This window comes from Megachile rotundata, chromosome 3, assembly GCF_050947335.1.
Source record: "Megachile rotundata isolate GNS110a chromosome 3, iyMegRotu1, whole genome shotgun sequence".
Lineage (NCBI taxonomy): Eukaryota > Metazoa > Arthropoda > Insecta > Hymenoptera > Megachilidae > Megachile > Megachile rotundata.
The window spans coordinates 16,128,991-16,152,365 of NC_134985.1; the positions used below are offsets into that span (position 1 = coordinate 16,128,991).

Genomic DNA, 23,375 nt, shown 5'->3' on the forward strand with positions numbered 1-23,375 from the left:
TCGATCTTATATTACCGATGAACTGTGAGATAAATAAAGTCTTGAAGCAGAACAAACGACTTTCTGTATTTACCAAATGGATTGGAATTAATAATTTAGGGCAACGAAGGGGAATCTATCTTAGTCAGATGGTGGTCACATAAGCTGACTTTAGGCGATATCGTGCACGATTAGAAAGATATTTGCGTCTTGGGGGAAACTGCGAAATGGAACGATTACTCTCGTCCGAAAGAAATTTCGCGCTGATACAATTATCTATTACTGATCCAAATAGAGAGAGATACCAGGTTAACAGACAGATCAGGAAACAATGTATATTAACTTCTTCTTAAGACTTCTTTCAATTCACTTCTTAAATGAAAATTTCTGTAGTGAAAATTTAAAGTGAACATTTTTTAAAGACAAGCTAATGATACTATGAATAATTTTCAGGTTATTCAATGAAATTGTTTAAGTAAATGATGATACTTTAAATTCAAACGATGAAATAATATTGAGCAAGGATAACAAAATGGTGGTGAATATTTCAAAATGGCAGCATAAAATTACTGGTTGCAATGTTATCTATTAACACTAAACTACTGTACTTAATTTTAAACTAAAAATGAAATTTAAAAAAAATAAACAAACGACGAAATATAATTTAGTACACACATTTATTCTTTATATTCAATTCTGATCTCAAGAAATGTACTTTAACAAAATGTGTACAATATAATAAGAAACTTGAAGAACGGTTTGGTAGTTTTAGCGTTAAGAAAATGAAGGTTCCTTTCTTAACTGATAATCGGGTTTTTCGACGTTGAAAGAATTAACGAGCTCCGATGAAAACATTCCGGTAACAAGATCCAAGCATGGAACGACAGAAGATAACATAACGTAACACTTACAAAAGTGCAGATGCACATCACGATTTACATATCCGCGCTTCTTAGAATTGCCCCTATCAAAGCGTTCCCCCTTCCCCGCTTTAATCCAAATCCTCAAGCTTCATCGACGCTTCGTAACATAAGCTGAAGAAGAGGAAGAAGACAAGGGAAGAGGTGTTTAGGTGGGAGTCGATGTTTCAACCTACCAGGATTATCATCGAGCGTTAACAGTCGCAGAGAGGATCCCAAAGAAAAGGGAACCATGCGGCTGATTTTTGTTATCCTTGTTTGTTTCTCGGGCACGGTACTCTCGAAATACTATGTAAGTAACCATTTCTTCCAATTAATAAGTGGAGGCAATTTTTCAAAATTTTGATAAAATAGTTGCACGAAGAGAAATACATTATCGTCTATTTTTTCAAATATTTTTAACTATGTACATTTTAAATCAGATACATGTACATTTTAAATTTGAGACTATTCTATAAAGATTCGTATGAAAATTCTATGTGAAAAAATAAACAGAATACAATTTTTTATGTACAATTTCATTTTTGAGAAAACTGATTATATTAATGATTATATCAAAGAAATTTCCAAATTCAGTTTTCTCAAAATATACACCAAAATTTTATTTTACATATTCGACATATTTTTGCACATAGAATCCTTAATTGTGGCACCAATGAACATCTGCATACAAATTGCATCTTTCCTTCATTCACAAAAGTCGTTATACAAAATTAAACGTGTCTGGCCATAAGTAGCTGAAAGAGAGATTTGGAGATCAAAGTTCGTCAGATAAGTCGATAGAAAATAGCTTGACCCATTTCCAATTTCTCTGTTTTACTTTTTCATTCATAAAGTTTATCGTCTCGTATCTTTCTCGAAGTAAACATTATATCGTTACACTTTATTATTTCTTATATTTTTCAGGAGAAAACACGTTTCGATCGTTCCGTTTACGAATCGCCAACTGTAAACGGACTTAGAGAAAAGAAACAATGGACATTTACCGACGATGAAACGGTAATTATGTTTTTTAAAAAATTGTACGACTGATATTTATTTGTAACTTGTTTGCAGAATTATAGAGCGTATAGAGATAGAACAGAGAACAGTTGTTATTTGGAAAAATTGGGAGACAATGTTATTGCAGAAGAATACTCGGACGTCAAGTTACGACAAAATCAAATGCCGAGAACATTTTATGTGTCCAACGACGTCTTGACGAAATTAGAAGTACATACAATTATTTTTAAATGATAAACAATCATCCGTGCTTCTTTTACTAAAGTTTGCAATATTTTTACAGGCATGGCGGCTTGCAGGTGGCAGAATAGTCGACTTCTGTCAAGGACGCAAAATTATTTTGTTACAAGACACTGTACCCATCCCTGAGAAAACGACTGATCCCTTTTTTAATATACTTCCGTACGACGAAAACGACATCGCTCCAAAAAGGGTAGCGGACGTACTTCTGACGCCTTTGATAAGCAGAGCCAAAAGACAAATCGCGCTTGAAAAGAGGGAGGAGCTTAATAAGAATTTTAATCGATTACGATCAACGCGACAAACGCAACAACCGCAAGGAAAATTTCGGGGACAAACGCAATCTCAATATTTAGCTATCGGTAACGATGATCAGAAAGAAGGTAAAGCTGAAGCTGAGGCTACTCAACAGTCTTCCCGTTCAGTCGTTAGTGAGTATTTCAAACTTTTAAACGTTGCATGATCGAACTACGGAGATTGAAACGTGTTTTAAGGTGGAAGTCGTGGTATGGGACAGGCGCAAAGTATGTCGTTTGGCAGCATCGGGTGTGAAGATTGTTCCAAATATACAAGCGAGGGTCCTCCAGACAGATATGTTCAATATCCAGGTGCAGGTCCTGGTACCACTTATTCTAGAACTCATGGGCCGAAACAAGACGGTAAGATCTAAAATATTATGAAAAAATGAAACAATATTCGTTTAAAAACGATAACAATATCAGACTAATATAGAACTAATATTTCAATAGGTACTTACCCTCACGACCTTGCACCGGGTACTTTAATAAAAGATGGAAGATATGCAGGTAATATTAATAATTTAATTTTTATGACAAGTGCAGCTCGTTCCAATGGTATTATTTTAAGTGTCATTGCAATTACAGGTGGCGTAACTTATCCTGGAGGTGTGCCAGGTACTGCAGGGCGTGTAGTTTATCCTCCAAGTGTGCCAGGTACTCCACCAGGTGGAGGGGGCGTATTATATCCTGGAGGTGCACCAGGTACTAACATCAGATTATTTAGTTTAACAATATATTTCACATTGGTATAGTCAGATGGAGTGCAATAATATTAGTATTGTCATAACAGGAGGAAAGGTACTCCCTCCTGGCTATATACCTGGTACAACTGATGGTGGTGCAGTTTATCCCGGTGGTGTTCCTGGGGGTATACCTAGCACTAATGGACGGAGTGTAATTTATCGAGTACGCACACCTGGCACAACTGGTGGTGGTGGTGTAACTTATCCTGGTGGGGCACCTGGTACTACAACTGGTGGTGGAACTTATCCTGGAGGTGTACACGGTACTACAACTGGTGGTGGTGGAACTTATCCTGGTGGGGTACCTGGTACTACAACTGGTGGTGGTGGTGGAACATATCCTGGTGGGGTGCCTGGTACTACAACTGGTGGTGGTGGAACATATCCTGGTGGGGTACCTGGTACTACAACTGGTGGTGGTGGAACATATCCTGGTGGGGTACCTGGTACTACAACTGGTGGTGGTGGAACTTATCCTGGTGGTGGTGGGACTTATCCTGGTGGGGTACCTGGTACTGTAACAACTGGTGGTGGTGGGACTTACCCTGGTGGGGTACCTGGTACTGTAACAACTGGTGGTGGTGGAACTTATCCTGGTGGAGTGCCTGGAACAACCGGTGGTGGTGGAACTTATCCTGGAGGAATGCCTGGTACTACAACAGGTGGTGGTGTTACTTATCCCGGTGGTATACCTGGTACTACAACTGGTGGTGGAGTAACTTATCCTGGAGATGTACCTGGTACTAGGATTGATGGTGGTGCAGTTTATCCTCCAGGGATACCTGGTACTACAACTGGTGGTGGTGGTACTTATCCTGGTGGTATACCTGGTACTACAACTGGTGGTGGAGTAACTTATCCTGGCGGTGTACCTGGTGTGACAGCAACTAGTGGTGCTGTAGTTTATCCTGGAGGAGTACCTGGTACTTCAACAAGTGGTGGTGGCGGTGTATCTTATCCAGGAGATGTACCCAGTGCTAGAATTGATGGTGGTACAGCTTATCCTGGTGGGGTACCCGGTGCTACAACTGGTGGTGGAACTTATCCTGGAGGTGTACCCGGTACTACAACTGGTGGTGGTGTAATATATCCTGGTGGTGTACCCGGTACTACAACTGGTGGTGGAACCTATCCTGGAGGTGTACCAGGTACTACAACTGGTGGTGGTGTAATATATCCGGGAGGTGTACCTGGAACTACAACTGGTGGTGGAACTTATCCTGGTGGTGTACCAGGTACTACAACTGGTGGTGGTGTAATATATCCGGGAGGTGTACCTGGAACTACAACTGGTGGTGGAACTTATCCTGGTGGTGTTCCTGGTACTACAATAACTGGAGATGCTAGAGTTTATGTTGGCACCATACCTTCTGGTGGAGTAGTTGGTGGTGAAGTATATCCTGGAAAAGTACCTGGAAGTGGTGTAGTTTACCCTGGTGGTGTACTTGATAGAACAACTAGTGGTGGTGTAATTTATCCGGGAGGAGTACCTAGTACCACAACTGGTGGTGGAACTTATCCCGGAGGTGCACCTGGTACTACAACTGGTGGGGCAACTTATCCTGGTAATATACCTGGTACTGGAGGTGTAGTTTATCCTGGTGGCACACCTGGTACAGCTGGAGGTGTAGTTTATCCTGGTGGCACGCCTGGTACAACTGGTCCAGGTGTAGTTTATCCTGGTGGCACACCTGGTACAACTGGTCCAGGTGTAGTTTATCCTGGCGGTGTACCTGGTACTGAGGGTGTAGTTTACCCTGGAGGAATGCCTGGTAATGTAATGTATCCTGGAGGTATCCCACCAGACGCCACTCGTGGTCAAATAGGTCAAACTGGACAAATTCCTGGAGGTACAGGAACGGGTCCAGGAACTGCAAACTTATATCCAGATACTTCAGTAGGTCCTAGACCACATACTGATAGAGTTCCTGGTTATCCACAACCAGAACAATATCCTGGGTATCCACAAGGCCAATACCCTGGATACACACAAGCAGGACAATATCCAGGTTATCCACAAGGACAATACCCTGTAACATGGCAGACTGGAGAGAAACCAGTCGAACAATATCCTGATGGCCAAAATATCAGACAATATCCAGGATCGCAGTATCCATCAGGCCCAACTGGAGAAACTTCTCAGTATTTCCAACCAGCCGTTCCATCCGCAGAGGACGATAATTCCAACTCTCAAGCATCCAGCGTTGTAAAGCAAACTGACGTAGGTACTCAAGCCAGTGCATCAGCCCAAGGAAAATATGGACTAGGAACAGCTCAATCTCAAGTATCAGGTACATACAGTGGTTCCGGGTCGTTTTCGGCACAAGCTGGTAGTACTGACGTTAACAAGAGTGCTCAAACTGAAATTAGTGGTGGTAAAGACGGTGCTACAAGCAATGCTCAAGGAACAGGTGGTTATGGGAAAAGTCAAGCACAAGTTCAGTTAGATTCAGAATCCGGTGCCACATCAACAGGTGCACAGAGTAGTGGTTGGAACCACGGTACGAATTCTCAGGTGCAAGCAAGTTCAAAAGGAGGAATGGCGGACGCTCAAGCAAACGGTGAAGGAAGCACTTCGAGTCAAGCACAGATCGGCTTCCAACCCTATATGAAGACGGATGAAAAGGTAGAAAGACATTCGAGACCTTTCCGAGGAGGTGGAACAGCTTCTGCCCAAAGTGGAACACACAGAGGACAATCTCAGTCTCAACTTGAAGGATCCTTCCAATATGGAATCACCTACACCGGTGCTGCACAGGCAGGATCAGGATCTGGTGCTGCAGCTTCTAGAAAACCGTTCAGCTTCAACCTCACGGATACCGAATTATTTAAATCGTTTAAACCATCTTACATTCCGCATATTACGAAAAATAATAGCGACGCAACGAATGCGTCTTCGGAGATTGATTATGAATATAATCAAGATAAATATCAACAGGGTTTACAGGCAAGTCCCAGTTCACAGAAGGCAGTCTTTGTTAAACAGACGGCGAATGAGAACTCTAAAAATGTGGAGATTAAACAAACTCAGTTGGATGATACGGCATATGATTATGAGGAGGAATATGACGGCGATGAGGATGACGGAGAACAGAGTCACCAGTCACAAGCGGTGCATCTTGCGACTGGAAATCAATATGATATTCATATCAAGCAGGATGCTAACACAGCACAAGTTGGAGACATGTTCCAACCTGGACAGTCAGTGTCAGGATACATTATACCACCTGGCTTCCGTGGCAGAGTAACATCAGTAGCTGGTAGCGAAACTGTTGCTCATGGTGATGGGAAATCTCAGTCTCAGTCTGTTTCTTTGGTTCCAGTAGAGCCGAATCACGGTAATAAATCACCTGTCTCGGAAACCAGATCACTTAAAACTAATCGTGAAAGATTGACTGAAGATCATGTTCCTTCTAATGGAAGACAAGATCATTTGTCGCCAGTTCCAAGTCGTACCAAGGAAAATTCAAAGCCCTCAAATATACCAATGAAGCCGAGTTATTATACAGTGACAAACAGTGTCGCTGGTAAGATGGATGATAGCAAAAGTTCACCAAGAAAATATGAACATCGTTATTATACTAAGAGTTCAACTTGTGGATACTTCACGTTTTCTTGTAATGTCGTATATGGTTCTAATGGCAGAACAAAAATTTGTAAACCAAAAATGCCAACATATCCTGATGGTACACCTATGAAATGTTAAATAATTGTTATTAACATCATATTGTTTATAAAAACTTTTATTTTCTTCATAGAATACTTTATATCATACTAATATTACAGAGATAGTTTTTATTACAATTTAGATCATTCTTCTTTTTTTTTCTATTTTTTGTATTAATATGAACATTATGAACATTCATACATTTTATGAATATAATCATACTTCTATTATTTTGCTCACACATACTGCACATCATTTTTATCAAGGTACTTGTACTAAGTGTACATTATTGATTTGATAACGCTACATCAGCTTTTAGTATTTATCTTTTTTTATCAATAAAATACACGTTAAACAAACAAGAAATTCTGTTTTCTATTCTCCTTCATTAACGAATTACATCCAGTAATAAATATACATTGAATATTTTCTTGAAATCTACTACAAATATAAATTTAAATAGATAAGAATTACTATGTAACATAGACATAAATACACTTACAATTTCTTATTTTTTTATGTTACAAACATTTGTAATAGAGCGAAAATTTTAATTATAAATATCAGGTATCATTGAACATCTCTCATCTAGATAATGATCTAATTTTACCAGTCTTTAGGTAACAGGTAAACTTCGTAATTACATATACATATTAAGTTATATACATTACTTATATACATACAATAAACATGTTTAAAATATAGTATATTGGAATGTAAGCTTTATACAAGTAAGAAAATATTCAAAGTCTTATTCACAAATTTGTTAAAGAAAAAAAGTGTTTAAAAAATAATATATACAATAAAAAAAGGACAAATAATGATATAAAATTGAAAGAGTGAAGTAATGATTCTAAATGATATTATGTCTAAATAGGCAGTGGCTTTCGCTATTTAAATTCATTTATCAAATAAATAAATCTTACTTATGCATCAGCGTTTTATACATTAAAAGTTATTGCTAACTTGATTGGTAATATATAGCTTAGAACATAAAAAAATGTTTTTTACATTCCAAGTATCATAATCGTCATTCAAATTAAATGCAACGTTATTATTGAAATGAGTAAATACTAGGCTTGTTGAGATTCATGCTCTGAAACAGTATTTATAAAATACAATTATAACCTCTCAATTACCAAATATATTAAAATGTTAAAACCTACCATTTGTTAATTTGTCATCGTTAATTATACATAATTTTTCTTCAACAGTTTCTCCCGTTCCTACATCTACTGAGTAAGGATCAGTACTGATAACAAATTAATTGTCAGTGTAAGTTTTATAGTTCATCCAGAAAAATGTAGATGTATAATGTTACAAAACTACTATTAGGTATTAAAGTTATTTACCTGTTCCGAAAATGTTCCAATTGTACATTAGCAGATTCTAATTGCTCTAAGAGATCTTCATTTGCTCTTTGCAATTTACGAACACTATTGGTTGCAGCATCTACTTCATCCTGAGCTAAAGCTAACTCTTTCTTCAATTCTTCCACTCTTGCTCTTACTCTTTTTACTTCTGCTTCGTATTGTTCTGATCTTCTCATAGCATGTGAAAGTTCCGTTGTTTTTTCTTCCAAAGATTTCTTCAATATTGTCTGATAATTAATGTAATTATTATAGATAATATAATATACATATATTACATTTAAATTGAAGTGTTGGCACATGATACAAACCACATTCCTAACTAAGAAATCTTGTTGCAGCTGTCTAGTATCACTATCAGATGTAGAAACTGGACGAGATCGTCGGAACTCTATTCTCTCTTGTAAATCATGTAATTCATTCCGAAGTTGTTTATTTTCCCTTTCTAAAGAAATTTTTTCTGTTTCCAGACGTTCTCGTTTTTCCCATTCTGCAGCATTTTCAACTTGAAGCTTTTCTAACTGGAATCATATAGTTGAAACATATAAAAATTTATTCTTAATATATAATGAAAAATAAATAACAATTAGGATGAAAGAGAAAACTTTTTTCATTATTTATATGTTCACAAAAATTACTTCAGCTCTAAGTTCACTTAAACGGCGATTCATTCCTTCTCTACTCGAAGCTTCATCGAGTATATCAGCCTGCACATCAGTCAACTCAAATTGAAACCGTTCTTTTAATTCAAGCAATTCCTTTATTGCCTCATCTTTAGTTTCTTCTAGTTCTCCACACTGCTTTCTTAATTGCATTACTTCTGCTTTTAATTTCTCCATACCACGGTGTAAAGAATTTTTCTCTCTAACAAATGAAACAAATCTATTAGATTAAAGTTATTTGTGTAAATAAATAATTATGTTATTCTTACTCTCTTTCTGTAGATATAGTTTTTGTAGCTTCATCTAATTTATATTGAAGTGTTAATAATTTTTGTGCATAAGATTCATCGGTACATGCTTGAATCGAAGACTGACTTTTCTCTACATTATCTTCTACAGAACTTGTATCCGTAACTAATCTTGCAATATCTTTATCTAATGAATTAATAGAACTTTCTTTGTATAATTCTACAGCATGCTTTGGCACTGCACCTTGTAACACATATTCTTCAATATCTCTGTCTGGTAGAATACTATGACCTCCTAAACATACATTAGTTTCTTCAAGTGATGCTTTGCAAGTAAGTAAATCCTTTTGAGTATTTACACGTTCACTTTGTTCTACATTATTGTAAAATTTGATTAATTCATCTATACCTAATGTATTTCTTAACTGTGGATCTGACTCTAAAACTGTAAAAATTTGTTGATCAAATTGCCCAGCATGTTTCAATAATATCATATGTATCTTCTCCATTTCTTTTTTTAATTGGTCATTTTGTAATTCAAGTTCCTGACATTCGTGTTTATAACTATTGGCATCCTTCACAGCAATCTCTAACTTAGCTCTAAGCATCTTTGCCTCCTCTCTGGCCATATTCCTCTCATTACGTACTTTACTCCATTTTTCACGCCAATTAGCAGTACAATCTGACCACCATCTCATTGTCTTTTCCATTTGAGCCGCTCGTGCTCGTGCTTCTTCAAGTTCCCTTTGTCGTAAAGCCTAAAAATATTACTTTTACAGATGAATTAAAGTATTTCATTACAATAATATGTTACAGTGAAAAAATTGTTTTATCAATTTTAATAATTTAATAACTATTAAGAATTATAACAATCACCTCTTTGGTTTCCCACTCACTGTCCACATAGCGTGACGAAGATGGTACGTTAACATCATGTTCTCTTATATATCGTCGAGAAGATGTTCCACTAGCTGTTGACTGTGCCATAATAAGTAAAAAAGTAACCTATAATACTACTTTGTTATGAATGAAACTTCTCACATACGGCTTATTTTTTTGCGAATGAAAAAATTACTTATGTATCGTTCGACTTTAATATCTTATTTACACTCTTGTTCATATCATATTCAAAATATTTGTAGTCTAAATATAATTTCTGTATAATTTTGATCTCCGTAGATCACATACATTCGTTTAAGCTGACATTTGTATTATCTGTATATAAACATACATATTATATATACATTTACTACATAGATGTATGTACAACACATGTGCATGTTCGTCAAATGTGTAGTAAGTATATATAGAAGTTATATCTATAGTCTGTTCAATGAGAGTTTATATGCGCAGAACGAATGGATCTATGATGAAAATCCGTCGTATGATGAGTATGTCCGACGCTGAATGGAGTATATCTGTTAGTATCATAGAATCTGTACCTGTTCGTAACGCGTATGAAACGTGTTTACGGATGCAATTTATATTTTTCATAAATAATATATAAGACATTTAATTTATTATATATATAAAACATAATATAATATAATGAATTCTGTAATATCATTATGCATTTTTTCATTCAGTGTAATGGTAAGCAATCAAAGTATTATTACATAGCCTATAAAATGTGACAAGTTTAGAGTAATCAGCTATTATGACATTAATATAATTATATGCAAATAATTAATATATTTTCAGACCAATATTGTATCAGCAGACTTTTCTGCTGATGATTGCAAACTCTTGGGTTTTAATAAGGCCAATTTACTTTGTTCAACATGTGAAGAATTTAATAAACGTGACTTGACTGAGATATGGTAAACAAACGAGAATTAAACTCAATACAATATGACATTTTCTTCAATAAAACAAAAAGAATCTTTAAAAATTATAGGAACAACTGTAAAGAATGTTGTTTGAAAGATGATGATTATGATACATCTGGATCAAAACGTTATCCACGTGCTATTCTTGAAGTTTGTACTTGCAAGTTTGGTGCATATCCACAGATTCAAGGTAAATATTAATAGTCTGAACCTAAAATCTCTGTTTTACTAATTACATCATTTTCAGCATTTATAAAAAGCAACCGACCAAGTAAATATAAGAATCTGCAAATAAAATATGTTAGAGGCTTGGATCCAATAATTAAGTTACTGGATGCAGATAATAAAGTTGAAGACATTTTGGATATACATAAATGGGATACAGATTCTGTAGATGAATTCTTGGCAACTCATCTTTCCATGGACTGATAACTGCTGAAGAACTTAAATGTAAATATTCATACTTTTCTAAGTAATTTATATTTTCACATTAGTTCAATTACTTATATTAATTTCTTTTCGTTTTTAAGTCGTTTATATATGTGGAATTAAAAAATATGTATGTCTCAATACAAAATATTTTGTACGGTTTATGCTGTTTATTTTATACATTCTACAATATTATTACACAGTAATCCAATGTTGGAATGAAAACATGTTCAATGATTTACAAATACAGTATCATTTTTTATTAAGTGCTTTAGTAAACAATCATTGTCCTTTATGTTTCTTACACAAATAAAGATAAGTAGTACATATAAAGAAATAATGAAAATTATATCACTTATCATAGAGATATATTGCATGGCTATATTATAGCCGAACTTTCATGGACGCAAATTTGTTTCTAGTAAATTAAATAATTTCATGTAGAATATTATATCAGATACAGAGACAAGATGCATATTACATTGGAATTAAAAACTGATACTTTATGAAGTAAGTATTTGATAACGTGCAATTTTTATATTAATATCGAAAACGCCTTACTTGTCACAAAATAATTTTACTATCTTATTACAAAAAAGAAATTAAATCATATTAATAATTGATCGATTACAAGTATTTTGTCACAATTAGGCATAAATCTGATGAAATACATACTAATGATTACCACAAGATATTTTTAAATCTGTCAACAATACATGCCTAATAGGAATAAATCTTATACTAGTTCCATAATATGATTATTATTTAAAAAACCATCGACATATTTTATCGAAACACTTCAATACTAATATTTCTTCATGTATATGTGTAGTTTTAAGTTTATTTTAACGGTGATACGCGGTAACACTATTTTCTTTTCAGCAAACTGTACATACTACAGTTCGTCATAACAATATTTCATTTAAAAAGCTTTAAATAATCTCGAATAAAAATTGTTAGTAAATTTTTTCACTTTATCTTTGTACATGAATATGAATGGTATTAGTATTTTCTCTTCTTATATGTAAAAAGATAGTCATACATACATCTTGTCAAAATGGTATAATAAAAGTTAAATTACTTAAACATCGATGACTTAAAAAGATAAATCTAATGAAACCTAATAGTAGATGCAAGATTAAGAGATACAATGATTATATACTACACCCAAACTTATCTATTTTGGAATAGATCTCACTTTATCGTCGAGCCCTTCGTGCTCGAGGACTACCGCGTCCACGTACAAAACCTCGACCGCGGGATGGTTTCATTGGTGGATTTTGTTCTCTATCTACCTTTTGCATAGATTTTTCATGTTCAATACTTTGTTCTTTCTCTTCTCCATCATCAATTAAGTTACCTATTTCTGCTTCGTTATCATTATCAATATCAGCCCACACTTTATCGACAGGTGTCTTCTTTTCCGGAGTATTAGTAGCATTTTGTGATGACTGTTCATTAGCGTTTTCAGTTTCACGCGGTTCTTCTTCTTCGGATTCTGCATCAGCTTCAAGTGGATCGTATTTTTCATCTCCATCGGCTTTCTTCTGAGCATTTGAATTTTCAGTACTATTTTCTTGTACTTCTTTCATTTCAACATTATCTTCTTCTTCGGAGTTAGTAAGTTTACAACGTTTCCAATTTCCTTCATATTCCTCAGCATTTTCTTGAGCGTTTTCATTAGTCTAAACATAAAAATATAGTATATTAAAATACTGCATTCAAAGTAATATTAAGAACAGTCCATTTTTATTTTCATAATTGACTTATACCTCAGATTTTTCTGATGGTTTTTGTTCGGCAGTTTCTGTATTCGTAGTTAAAGCTTTTACTTCTTGTACGAAATTTCGATAATGAGTAATGCTACGTAAATGAGCATTCATGTCATCAGCTAGAAGCATAAATCTCCTACACTTTTCACAATAAAATCCTTGAACTTCTTTCACCAATGATTTTCCTGCATAAAAATAAATATATTATATACAAATCTATATATAATAAAAAACACTATCTGAATGTATAGTATGAGTACTTACCGATAGAAATTTGATTCTGTCGGCAATATTTGTAAGAAGGTATTTTGAACTTCTTTTCGCTTAAATTCTCAACAATGTCTGTGATGTATTCCTGCTCTCCCGCAGTATCTTCTTCCTTTTCATTTTTGTTATCAGGACCTACATCTTTTTCTTCATCTTCGGCAGTACGTACTTCAGCTTCTCCTTTAGCAAGTTTTTCTACAAAAGGAAAATTATGGAAAAAATATATACACTTTTTAAAAATAACTGAGAAGTTATAGTATAGATTATTGTTACATACCTTTCTTTTTGTTTTTCCGTTGTTCTTCACATTGTACAGCATTTTTCATATGCGCGGGAGTTAAACAATGTTCATCATATTCAATCCGCGATGGGAATTCTTTCAAGCAAGGGAAGCATCTTGGATGTAAAAATGTTTTTAACTGCTGATGTTTTTCGCTCTTTCTATGCGTCGACAACGTTCCATAAAAGTTCAAATCGCACATCGTACAATATTCTCGGACGTTGAGATCCACGGAAACCTTAGGAAAATGAAAATAAATCGATAACGTATTTGTTAAGATCACGTTATGAAATATCTTGATACTCACTTTCTTTCCACGACGTTTCGAATTAGTCAAACTAAGTTCGCGTTGTTCTTCCGCTACTCTTAATTCATGTCTCATTAAGTCAACTTTCAATTTATATGATTCGTCTAATTTCTCCATCATCAACTGATGCGCTCGTCCTCTTAAGTGATTTTCAAAGGACTAGAAAAAAGAGGTTAACAGTTAGAGGTAAATTTTAATTGTAACTTTATAAAAATAAGCAAAGATTAATACATACATATCCATCCCACATGTGTTTATTACATATGTGGCAAAACATGTGACTCATAGGAACCTCTGCATAACGACTTTCAGCATGTCTAGCTTCAGATTTCTTGCCAGTCATTTTCGAATCCTTTTCAGTCGTATTTGATTCCTTTGCAGCTTCTTCCGTCGTGGATGTATCTGCTTTTTGTTCTGAATCTTCTTCAGCCTTCTCATCTGGTTCATCAGTTTTAGCAGGCTGGGTGTCAGCAACTTCTCTTTTCTCATTTTTCCAATCACGTTTCTTCTCATCAGTTTCTTCGTTCTCTTCACTAATATAAAAACAGACACAATGTTTGTATTATACTTAGAAATACTATGTAATTATAGTTATTATCGGTATTTCTTTAAGATAATTGAAATATATGTTCAACATATTTTAGTACAAATAATTTTCTGTATCAATAACTAAGAAATTGCACATAATATTAAGTCGAAAGAAGATAACTCACACTTCTAACAGCTACACAAAAATTTGAATTTATTCATAATTATGAATAGTATATTGAATAATGTGTATCAAAAGAACAGCATATGGGACATATCGTATATGACAGTGAAATATTAGTGTTACAGATTTGTAGATAATTTAAATTGAATTTGAAATGTGAGTTGAGTTTAACCAACAATGGGGGGTGAATATATAAAATGTTACTATGCAGACATGTATAAAATATATATGTATATATTTTCTTTTAAATCAGACAAGAAAGGGCACAATGCTAATTTTATAGCAATTATACCGTATGTATGTAAGAAACACCATACATACAGAGACAGGTGAGAGAATGAGACTTACTGAAGTTTGAAGAAACTATTCACAATCACCAGGAGCTTACCTTTTTACAACAGGTGCTTCTGCTTTTTCATTATCAGAGGTCTTAACGTCCTGCTGTTCCTTTTTGGCAGTCTGATTTTGTTTAGAGGCAGGAATTGGTTTAGAAGATTTATCGTTGCGATGTTGAGTTTGGTTTCCATTCATACGTTGATTGCCAGACTGGGGTGCACGAGATTGTTGTGCAGATGGACCACGTCGCCCAGCAGGGCCATCACGGGCGCGATTGCCCATCTAGTCATGTAGGTCAAATGACCAAACCGTCATGAGAAGTATCTGATATAATTGTGATTCTTCTCGAATCGAATCTGGTTTCAACAACCACTGGGATACTTGAGGGAGAAAAATATTCTACACAATTCGGAAGCAGGACGTATTTTAGTGTTTCAAAGAACACCAAAGGTCAGTGTTTCCACATTACAGTGGAAGGGAAAAGGAAAATAGTAGTAGACAGTTGAAGATGCATACAATCATAGCATCATCTAACTTTGTATAAGCAATGATCACGTTGATCATAATATGATACTTATAAAACACATACTTCTTCCTTTGAGCACGGTTCAATAAAGTTCAATGAAAAATAATCAACAAGAAGAAGAAGCTAAATCAATGAAAAATGCACTTTGCAATCAATATTTTTGAGTAATATTCTTCCATTGGTTTTAGCTGCAATGACGAATAGAAGACTTGGGTTGACTGTAAGTGGACCAAGTCAGAGGAGAAATATATCTGCAAGTCTGTACTGAAATTTGCTAGGCAAAGACAAGATTAACTTCCACTACTAAAAACGTGAAATTCTATTTTGAAATCAATCACACGTCTTGTTACCGTGTTTTTAAATGAAATAACTTTGCGATAGTACTTAATTCTCCTACGAAAATCGTGTGCAACAAAACTACTCCAACACTAAGAATTGTTTATGTTTAATAACTTCGAGGATAGGCATATAGTAATGTCATCCATTGACTGAAAACCTTATTAATGAATCAATCAATGAACATAAGAAAGAGAATTTCTAACTTTCAGAATAAGATTTGATGTTGTTGATGTAAAAAAAAAGAAGTGTGGACCAAAGGTTGCTGCCCTTAAATTTCCACTCGAAATGATCCACGTTTTAAGTAAAATTGATATTCATACCTTATTATACGGTTGTGGCCGTTGATTCTTCATCGGATGTCTAACAGGACGATCGTTAAATCGTCCAGAGGAAAAGTTCTGCTGGTTTGGAAAGTTAGGACCTGGCCCAGAAAAATTATTGCCAAGGCTGAGAAGTGATGGTACCTGTTGGAAATGTACAATTGTATTAATAAACCTCTATAATGATCACAAATAATAGTTTTAAAAGGAATTGTTTCACCTGTGGTTGTACTTCTTGTTGGCTACGTAACAAGTTTGTAAGAAGATTACTAGCTATCGCCAGTTGTGCTTGTGGTGAAGCTAAGGATAAGTTATTGTTAGGCGTTGGTAAAATTCCTCTACCAGGCATCATTCCTCCTTCCCAAGGGTTCATTCCTCCACTTCCACCACCTCCACCACCTCCTCCGCCTCCACCCATTCCACCACCCATATTGCCACCCATACCGCCTCCTCCTCCACCCATGTTACTAACTCTGCCTCCACCGCCGCCTCCACCACCACCACCTCCTCGATTATTGAAACTTCGATTCCCAAAGGAATCACGTTTTATTCCCCGATTGAAAGACATTGTACCTGGAAATTAAATGTATTTTAAATATATGGTAAAATTATAAGATGACATTTTTCGCTTGTATGATCAAATCAAAATTGGATGTTTCAACTTTGAAAAGAATTTCAATCAAGGTCAAAATATTATCAATACAATATTTGTTTTTGATCTGTTTATTTATTTAAGACCATAGTCCTTAGATTCAACTTTTGTAATTAGTAACTTACATATAATATTTTATTATCTTTGATAAGAAATTCAGAAGAACTTTATTTCATTCATTTTCTATTTTAAGATATGACTGTATAGTAAAAATTATATTATCTTATCATACGAACTTAAATTTTTATATTACAAATTGTTAATGTTAAGTAGAGCATGGAAGGGCGTCGATTTCTGATATGAAAAGTTGGAAAATCCGTAATAATTTCATTACTTAAGTTTCTATAAAAAAGTAATAAGCAATTAGACTAATTCAATTTTACATAAAAATAAAGATAAATGTAATATGCGATAAAAGAAATGATTCTTTCATTCTTTTCTTAATCAATGTTTTACATACCAAACGACGCCGTGCAATGTGACTAAATGTTGAATTTCAAAACCTTTTATTATTACATGAATTTCTCTTCATTTTAAACCAAAGTTATTCATACAATATCGCATAATATTTGATGTGATATTTTTACTTTAAATTAAATAAAAGACTAAGGAAATACTTACCGGAAAAGTGATAATCTCAACAATACCACACAAAAAGGAGACAGAATGGAACGCACAAGGAAATGGAGTCACCAAGCGTCTACCATAAATTAGAACAATGAAAACAGAGTTCAAAATGGACGACACTAAAAACGATTCTTGGTTTTAATTGGTTGTCTTTCATTCGGTATCTATATTATACATATGGATTCTACCTTAATGCATTTAATCTTTTTAAAAATAACAATTTTTTTTTTAAGTATAAAAATTACTGTTATCACATTGAATAAATTATTTTATAATATTGATAGCATAAAAAATATTCTTTAAATATATTGCATAAAATCATGTAATGACATCGGATATGTAATTTCTATGTAGCGACTAATTCGAAAAATCATTTCTCTCTGCTGTTAATTCAAATATAATAATTAGAAAAACTGACAAATTGATTTTTTCATTCAAATTCAAAATCAAGTTACATAAGTAATATAAATTCGGTAATATAACGAACAATTATATTTTGCAAATAGTGTTTGCAGGTAACGGTGCTCTTCCACGTGCAAATCATAATTAGCGTTTGGACAGTAATATTTGTCTTATTTTTTTCGGTAATTAAATTAATAATGCAATAACAGAAATTTCACAATTTTATTAGAACAGTTCTATTTAAACAAAATTGACTGACATTTTAGATAACTAAAATATATCATGTAGAATTTTTTTGATAGTAAATAGTCTAGCAGTGATACCCGGTGTTTGTAAAATAAACTAATGACAAAGTTTTTGAATGTTATTTTATGTATATAATATTTTTAGGAATCAACTTTATTTGATGGTGAAGCATAATGACAAACCAAAGACCAGTTTCTTGTGGTCTTGACTTCTGTTCTGTACCAGATATAAGTCAATGCCTCTTTGCAGCAAATTCATCTAAGTAAGTTGGAAGAAATTACTAATAAATGTTGATCTTTTTTATTTTATCATTAAAGAAAGTCAAATGTATTGTATAAATTTATAGATTTGAATTTATATGTGCTCCGCTTGTTCACCCACTGTTTAAAAGAGAATTTGTATATGGTGTTGCAAAAACACGCACAGGACCATTTACCAGACCAGACTTAGTGCTATGTAGCTCTGGTAAGTAAATTAATACATGTATAGCAATTTTATAATAATATAATTATTCTTTATTTCATAGATTGGAATAATTTAATTATTGGTAAATTATCACCATATATTAAAGTCGATTCTAAAAATCGTGTCTTGAGAAAAAATAGTGAAGAAACCCTAATTCAAGAATTAACTTTGGCAAGTCACTTAGGTCTAGTTGGAGTTACTTTTAAGTTGACAGGTGGCATAGAGCATAATACAAACCTTGCTAGAATTATCTGTGATAAATTGTCAAGCACATGTAGTTTACAGGTATTCCTATAAAGAATATTTTAGATGTTGTATAGTTGTAACATGTTATTTAACCTTCTTGTAGGTTTGGATACAAGTACCTATGGAAAATCCAATCAAACAAGCCTATTTTTACAGAGAAGAGGAATGTGATTCGGTGGAAAGCCCATGGGAATGGTGGAATGCCTTTAGAGCAATTTGTGATTATGACAGGAAGTTAGGTGTTACATTAATTGTAAGCCATGATCTTCCGGAACAAGAAGAGGTATTTTAAATATAATTTTGTATATAAACTATCAAAAATATAGAAACTCAAGTTTAATCAAATTCATTTACTTATAAGATTGACAGATGGCTAGGAGAACCAGTTAAATGTTTGATCTTTCCAACCACGTCATTTATTACGAATAAAAAAGGATTTCCTGTTCTAAGTAAAGCGCATCAAGCTTTAGTGAAAAAGTTTGCAGCGCTTGAAGTACAATTTGTACTTACAGGAGCAAATAGACATTTAAGTCTTGGTTATTATCATGATTATTTGGAGTACTTATGGAAGGTAAGCTGTATTTAGTTTCATAAAGTGTTAAAATAATAAAAACTCATTTTCAACAGTTTTGTTTAATTTGAGAGATCTTACATAGGGATGTCAAATGAGCGGGCCGGTTGAAATGTTCACCCGTGGGTATGAAGACTATTTGCAATGTCCACTACAACCATTGTCAGATAATCTTGAATCTCAAACATATGAAATATTTGAAAAAGATCCTGTTAAATATACACAATATCAAACGGCTATACATCAAGCAATTCTTAAAACGGTGTCCACATCAGAAGATAACACTAGAAAAATGTAATATATACAAAGAATTTCATTTTGTCATGAAAAATATAAAATTCTATTTTAATTTTAGAGTAATAATGGTAGTTGGCGCCGGTAGAGGACCACTTGTTCACGCGTCCCTAAATGCTGCAGAAATGGCGAATCAAAAAATCAAAGTATATGCTGTAGAAAAAAATCCTAATGCAGTTTTAACGTAAGATTTCAATAGTATTAGATGTTTACGTTTATTACTTTAGTAATCCTTTTTATATATAGTTTGCAGGCATTAGAAAGGGATGTATGGGAAGACAAGGTAACAGTAGTATCTTGTGATATGAGGGACTGGGATGCTCCTGAGAAAGCTGATATTTTAGTGTCTGAATTACTCGGCTCTTTTGGCGACAATGAGCTGTCTCCGGAATGTTTGGATGGGGTACAACGATTTTTAAAAGGTACATGTTTAATTACATATAAAATACTTTTGTTCTTTATGAAATATTAAACAGTATGATATCCCCTTAGAGACTGGTATAAGCATACCATGTTCATATACTTCATATATTGCTCCTGTGCAATCTTCGAAATTATATAATGAAGTAAGACACTGTAGTGACAAAGATAAACATCCTTTGGCTCATTTTGAAACGGCGTATGTAGTTCACCTACAGAATAAGTATGTCATAGCTAAACCACAACCTTTATTTACGTTTAAACATCCAAACAGAGGTCAGTAAATTAATAATATTTATATGTTTATAGTCGTCAAATATAAATTAACCCTGCTTTTATTTTATTAGAAAATGTTATCGATAATTCGCGATATGAGGTAAAGACATTTGAGGTTCAACAAAATTGCGTATTACACGGTTTCTCGGGGTATTTTGATACAGTTTTATATAAAGATGTTATGTTAAGCATACAGCCCAGCACCCGTAGCCCTGGAATGTTCAGTTGGTTTCCTATTTTTTTCCCGATTAAGGTAAGGCAGGTTTTTATGATCAAAATTTAGAATTACTAATGTGTGCGATTTATTACCAAAGGAACCGGTGCAATTAAAAGCAGGGGACCAAATAGTTGTTCATTTTTGGCGTCAATGTAGTACTAAAAATGTTTGGTACGAATGGTGCATTAGTAAACCAGTACCAGGACCAGTTCATAATCCAAATGGTCGCTTTTATACAATAGGATTATAGTTCAGTATTTTTTTAATTAATTTGTCTGGGAAAAATATTATGTTAAGACGTCTTTGTAACAGTACCACGGCAATGGTTCTATGTAATAATTATTTTGCAAAATGATAACTATTAGTTTACATGACAAATACTGTAGTACTTTCTAATTTAAATATTTCATAACTTTTTGTTAAAAAACTTTTTTTAAATTAATGTAAAAATTTTGAAGTACATTCACAGAATGAGATGTAGCTGTAACATTGTATAATGTAATCAAAAAATTGTAATTAAATAATCATTTAAATCGAATATCACGTACCAATATGAATTTGTCAAGATGCATTATGGAGATAGTTCAATAAATGTTCTTACAATAGAACCAATGTTTTTGTTTGTGTATTGACCGTGTGTACACGGAGGTCACTGATATTGTACAACTTTGATAACATAAATTACAAGTTATCTGTGAAGTGTTGCTGCCTTCTTAACCTCACGTGATCGCAGTTAAGAGTTTCAATAACATTATGTATTCTCTTAAAGTGTTAAAAATACAAAATACTATTAAAAAGTATAGAAACTTCATTTATATTGTAAAAATTAAAAAATTATTCTATTCTTTTTACTTGAATAATACATGAAATGTGTTATTATTTAGATGCATATTATGCAGGATCTTATTTTCCACATAAAGTTTTTTTTAATGTATTAAAAATTTATGTTACTTATATGTATTCTATAGCAATAATTTGTGCAACATGATGACTTTTCATTTATTTGATCTATTGTATATACATGGACTTTGCATAGTGCATGTTTATTAAACAATTTTTAATATTTTACGTCCAAATAAATAATATAATTCAATATAAAAACTCTGTCGCACGTGACTAGTTATTAAGCAATTATTCGTACTACATATATATAGTATGTATATTTGTTCTATATTAGTTTGAATGATGAAATGTATTTTGTGAGATAAGGATAATCGATAGTAGAAGAATCAACGCTTTACAGAAATTTCTTAACATTCGTTCGAATCGCGCCTTTTCATTCATATTAAATACTGGCAACACTACGGAAAATTTATGAACTTAGTTAACGAGAAAACATTGCAGACTGCGCGAGGATAGTGAGGTTAACCTTTTTAATTGTTTCGGAGCGCAGTAAATAAAATTAATAATGGCAAAAGTAATTGCACAGATGAGAAAATTAACTACGAGGACATTTCCATGTGTTTCAAGAGAAAATTTATTTAGTTTTACCACTCCAAAAGTGTCATTAAGTGTCTCACGTTCTATCGCTACTAGCCGATATTTAAGAGCCGGTAAGTTTAAATAATTATATTCATTAAAGAAAAATATGCTCAACAAATAAGATTTTAATTTTACTACTTTTATTTGGTGGTCTTTAATTGCGGTTAAAGCAACACAACTGTTACATCACAAATTTAGTTCATCTCAATTGTGGAAATACTATAAATTATTTATTCCATATAAAAAATCATCTTGAAAAAATTAGATTTTCATAAGAATCAAAACTTTGCATGTTAAGCTGTAATTTTTGATATAGGAATAATTTATATTAATATTATTTTTTGTATACAAATGTCATTAAGGTATTTACGAATAAAATATTTTTAATTTTTAGATAGACTATACACAGACAGACATGAATGGATAACAATTGATGGCAAAATAGGTACAGTTGGAATATCCAAATATGCCCAAGAAGCTTTAGGTGATGTTGTATATGCTCAACTTCCAGACGTTGCAAGCAACATAGAAAAAGGAGGTATGAATACTTATTTCTATACATCTTAAAATTAAAAAAAAATTTAATTGAAACTAATTTTTTAGCTGAATGTGGAGCATTAGAGTCAGTGAAAGCTGCTTCTGAATTGTACAGTCCTGTTAGTGGAAAAATAATAGAAAAAAATGAAACAGTGGAAAAAACACCAAGTTTAGTTAACACCTCTTGTTACGAAGAAGGATGGTTGTTTAAAATAGAATTAAGTCATCCAGATGAAGTAAAAACTCTGATGGATGAAAAATCATATAATTTATACTTGGAATCTGATCCGCATTAAATATATCATGTCAGTGACGTGTGTGAAGTTAGTATCTAGTCGTGATTTAATTCTTAAACCCAATAAGTTATAAGTCTAAAAAAAATTGTAAATATTTGTATCTGCTATAAATTATAAAATAATAATCATGCATAACTGTTGGTATTCAACTGTGTATGTACGTAATTCCTGAACTCACCGCTCTAAATTGTAGAGGGCATAAAATCTCTGATTTATTGCAGGTTTGCTATTTCTGCAATATCAGTAGAATGTCTGTTGTTATAGTACAACGTTTTGCAACTGCATGGCGCTAACGGTACCATCCTGACAACTCTTTGTGTCGATAACTTGTATTTCTTTTAAACATTTACTGATACTACTGTTTTGGACAAATTATCATTTACAAATTATTGAATTA

The 23,375-nt window shown here is 33.3% G+C and overlaps 6 protein-coding genes across 12 annotated transcripts; 4 read left to right on the plus strand and 2 right to left on the minus strand.

Moving 5' to 3' along the window:
• The first annotated feature begins 208 nt into the window (after positions 1-208).
• On the plus strand, positions 209-7,216 carry LOC100875482 (uncharacterized). Of its 2 annotated transcripts, XM_076529541.1 has the most exons (9): positions 209-1,191; positions 1,806-1,898; positions 1,956-2,111; positions 2,185-2,572; positions 2,636-2,800; positions 2,891-2,947; positions 3,026-3,142; positions 3,231-4,832; positions 4,875-7,216. In XM_076529541.1, the coding sequence occupies exons 1-9, from the start codon at positions 1,132-1,134 to the stop codon at positions 6,887-6,889; spliced, it is 4,653 nt and encodes a 1,550-aa protein (XP_076385656.1). In that variant the 5' UTR covers positions 209-1,131; the 3' UTR covers positions 6,890-7,216. The 2 variants fall into 2 exon arrangements, with proteins under 2 accessions (XP_076385656.1, XP_012138562.2); XM_012283172.2 differs by having other exon boundaries at positions 3,231-7,216.
• On the minus strand, positions 6,909-10,330 carry LOC100875596 (coiled-coil domain-containing protein 102A). Of its 2 annotated transcripts, XM_012283170.2 has the most exons (8): positions 10,007-10,328; positions 9,540-9,888; positions 9,152-9,425; positions 8,859-9,084; positions 8,532-8,741; positions 8,203-8,450; positions 8,017-8,102; positions 6,909-7,946 (listed from the first exon to the last, which is right to left on the minus strand). In XM_012283170.2, the coding sequence occupies exons 1-8, from the start codon at positions 10,115-10,117 to the stop codon at positions 7,924-7,926; spliced, it is 1,527 nt and encodes a 508-aa protein (XP_012138560.1). In that variant the 5' UTR covers positions 10,118-10,328; the 3' UTR covers positions 6,909-7,923. The 2 variants fall into 2 exon arrangements, with proteins under 2 accessions (XP_012138560.1, XP_003702404.1); XM_003702356.3 differs by having other exon boundaries at positions 9,152-9,888; positions 10,007-10,330.
• Positions 10,331-10,376: 46 nt separating this feature from the next.
• Positions 10,377-17,583, plus strand: LOC100884024 (selenoprotein F). 3 transcript variants are annotated; one of them, XM_076529561.1, is made up of 6 exons: positions 10,377-10,423; positions 10,484-10,550; positions 10,832-10,950; positions 11,028-11,149; positions 11,207-11,409; positions 16,137-17,583. In XM_076529561.1, the coding sequence occupies exons 1-5, from the start codon at positions 10,392-10,394 to the stop codon at positions 11,386-11,388; spliced, it is 522 nt and encodes a 173-aa protein (XP_076385676.1). In that variant the 5' UTR covers positions 10,377-10,391; the 3' UTR covers positions 11,389-11,409; positions 16,137-17,583. The 3 variants fall into 3 exon arrangements, with proteins under 3 accessions (XP_076385676.1, XP_076385675.1, XP_003702394.2); XM_076529560.1 differs by lacking the exon at positions 16,137-17,583 and having other exon boundaries at positions 11,207-11,550; XM_003702346.3 differs by lacking the exons at positions 10,377-10,423; positions 10,484-10,550; positions 16,137-17,583 and adding an exon at positions 10,557-10,723 and having other exon boundaries at positions 11,207-11,550.
• Pep (Protein on ecdysone puffs) lies at positions 11,537-16,815 on the minus strand. Its single transcript, XM_003702347.3, has 9 exons — positions 16,468-16,815; positions 16,248-16,391; positions 15,115-15,344; positions 14,250-14,547; positions 14,015-14,173; positions 13,705-13,945; positions 13,425-13,622; positions 13,161-13,345; positions 11,537-13,073 (listed from the first exon to the last, which is right to left on the minus strand). The coding sequence occupies exons 1-9, from the start codon at positions 16,813-16,815 to the stop codon at positions 12,588-12,590; spliced, it is 2,289 nt and encodes a 762-aa protein (XP_003702395.1). The 3' UTR covers positions 11,537-12,587.
• A 303-nt stretch (positions 17,584-17,886) lies between the features above and the next one.
• Positions 17,887-21,362, plus strand: csul (protein arginine N-methyltransferase 5). 2 transcript variants are annotated; one of them, XM_012283178.2, is made up of 12 exons: positions 17,887-18,041; positions 18,319-18,436; positions 18,521-18,639; positions 18,701-18,924; positions 18,989-19,168; positions 19,247-19,456; positions 19,542-19,750; positions 19,812-19,934; positions 19,997-20,172; positions 20,243-20,446; positions 20,518-20,699; positions 20,761-21,362. In XM_012283178.2, exons 2-12 carry the CDS (start codon positions 18,348-18,350, stop codon positions 20,911-20,913), a joined length of 1,869 nt encoding a protein of 622 aa, XP_012138568.1. In that variant the 5' UTR covers positions 17,887-18,041; positions 18,319-18,347; the 3' UTR covers positions 20,914-21,362. The 2 variants fall into 2 exon arrangements, with proteins under 2 accessions (XP_012138568.1, XP_003702396.1); XM_003702348.3 differs by having other exon boundaries at positions 17,894-18,110.
• A 312-nt stretch (positions 21,363-21,674) lies between these two features.
• Positions 21,675-23,336, plus strand: ppl (glycine cleavage system H protein, mitochondrial). Of its 2 annotated transcripts, XM_076529563.1 has the most exons (4): positions 21,675-22,216; positions 22,540-22,683; positions 22,749-23,005; positions 23,200-23,336. In XM_076529563.1, the coding sequence occupies exons 1-3, from the start codon at positions 22,072-22,074 to the stop codon at positions 22,976-22,978; spliced, it is 519 nt and encodes a 172-aa protein (XP_076385678.1). In that variant the 5' UTR covers positions 21,675-22,071; the 3' UTR covers positions 22,979-23,005; positions 23,200-23,336. The 2 variants fall into 2 exon arrangements, with proteins under 2 accessions (XP_076385678.1, XP_076385677.1); XM_076529562.1 differs by lacking the exon at positions 23,200-23,336 and having other exon boundaries at positions 21,682-22,216; positions 22,749-23,127.
• The last annotated feature ends 39 nt before the right edge of the window (positions 23,337-23,375 follow it).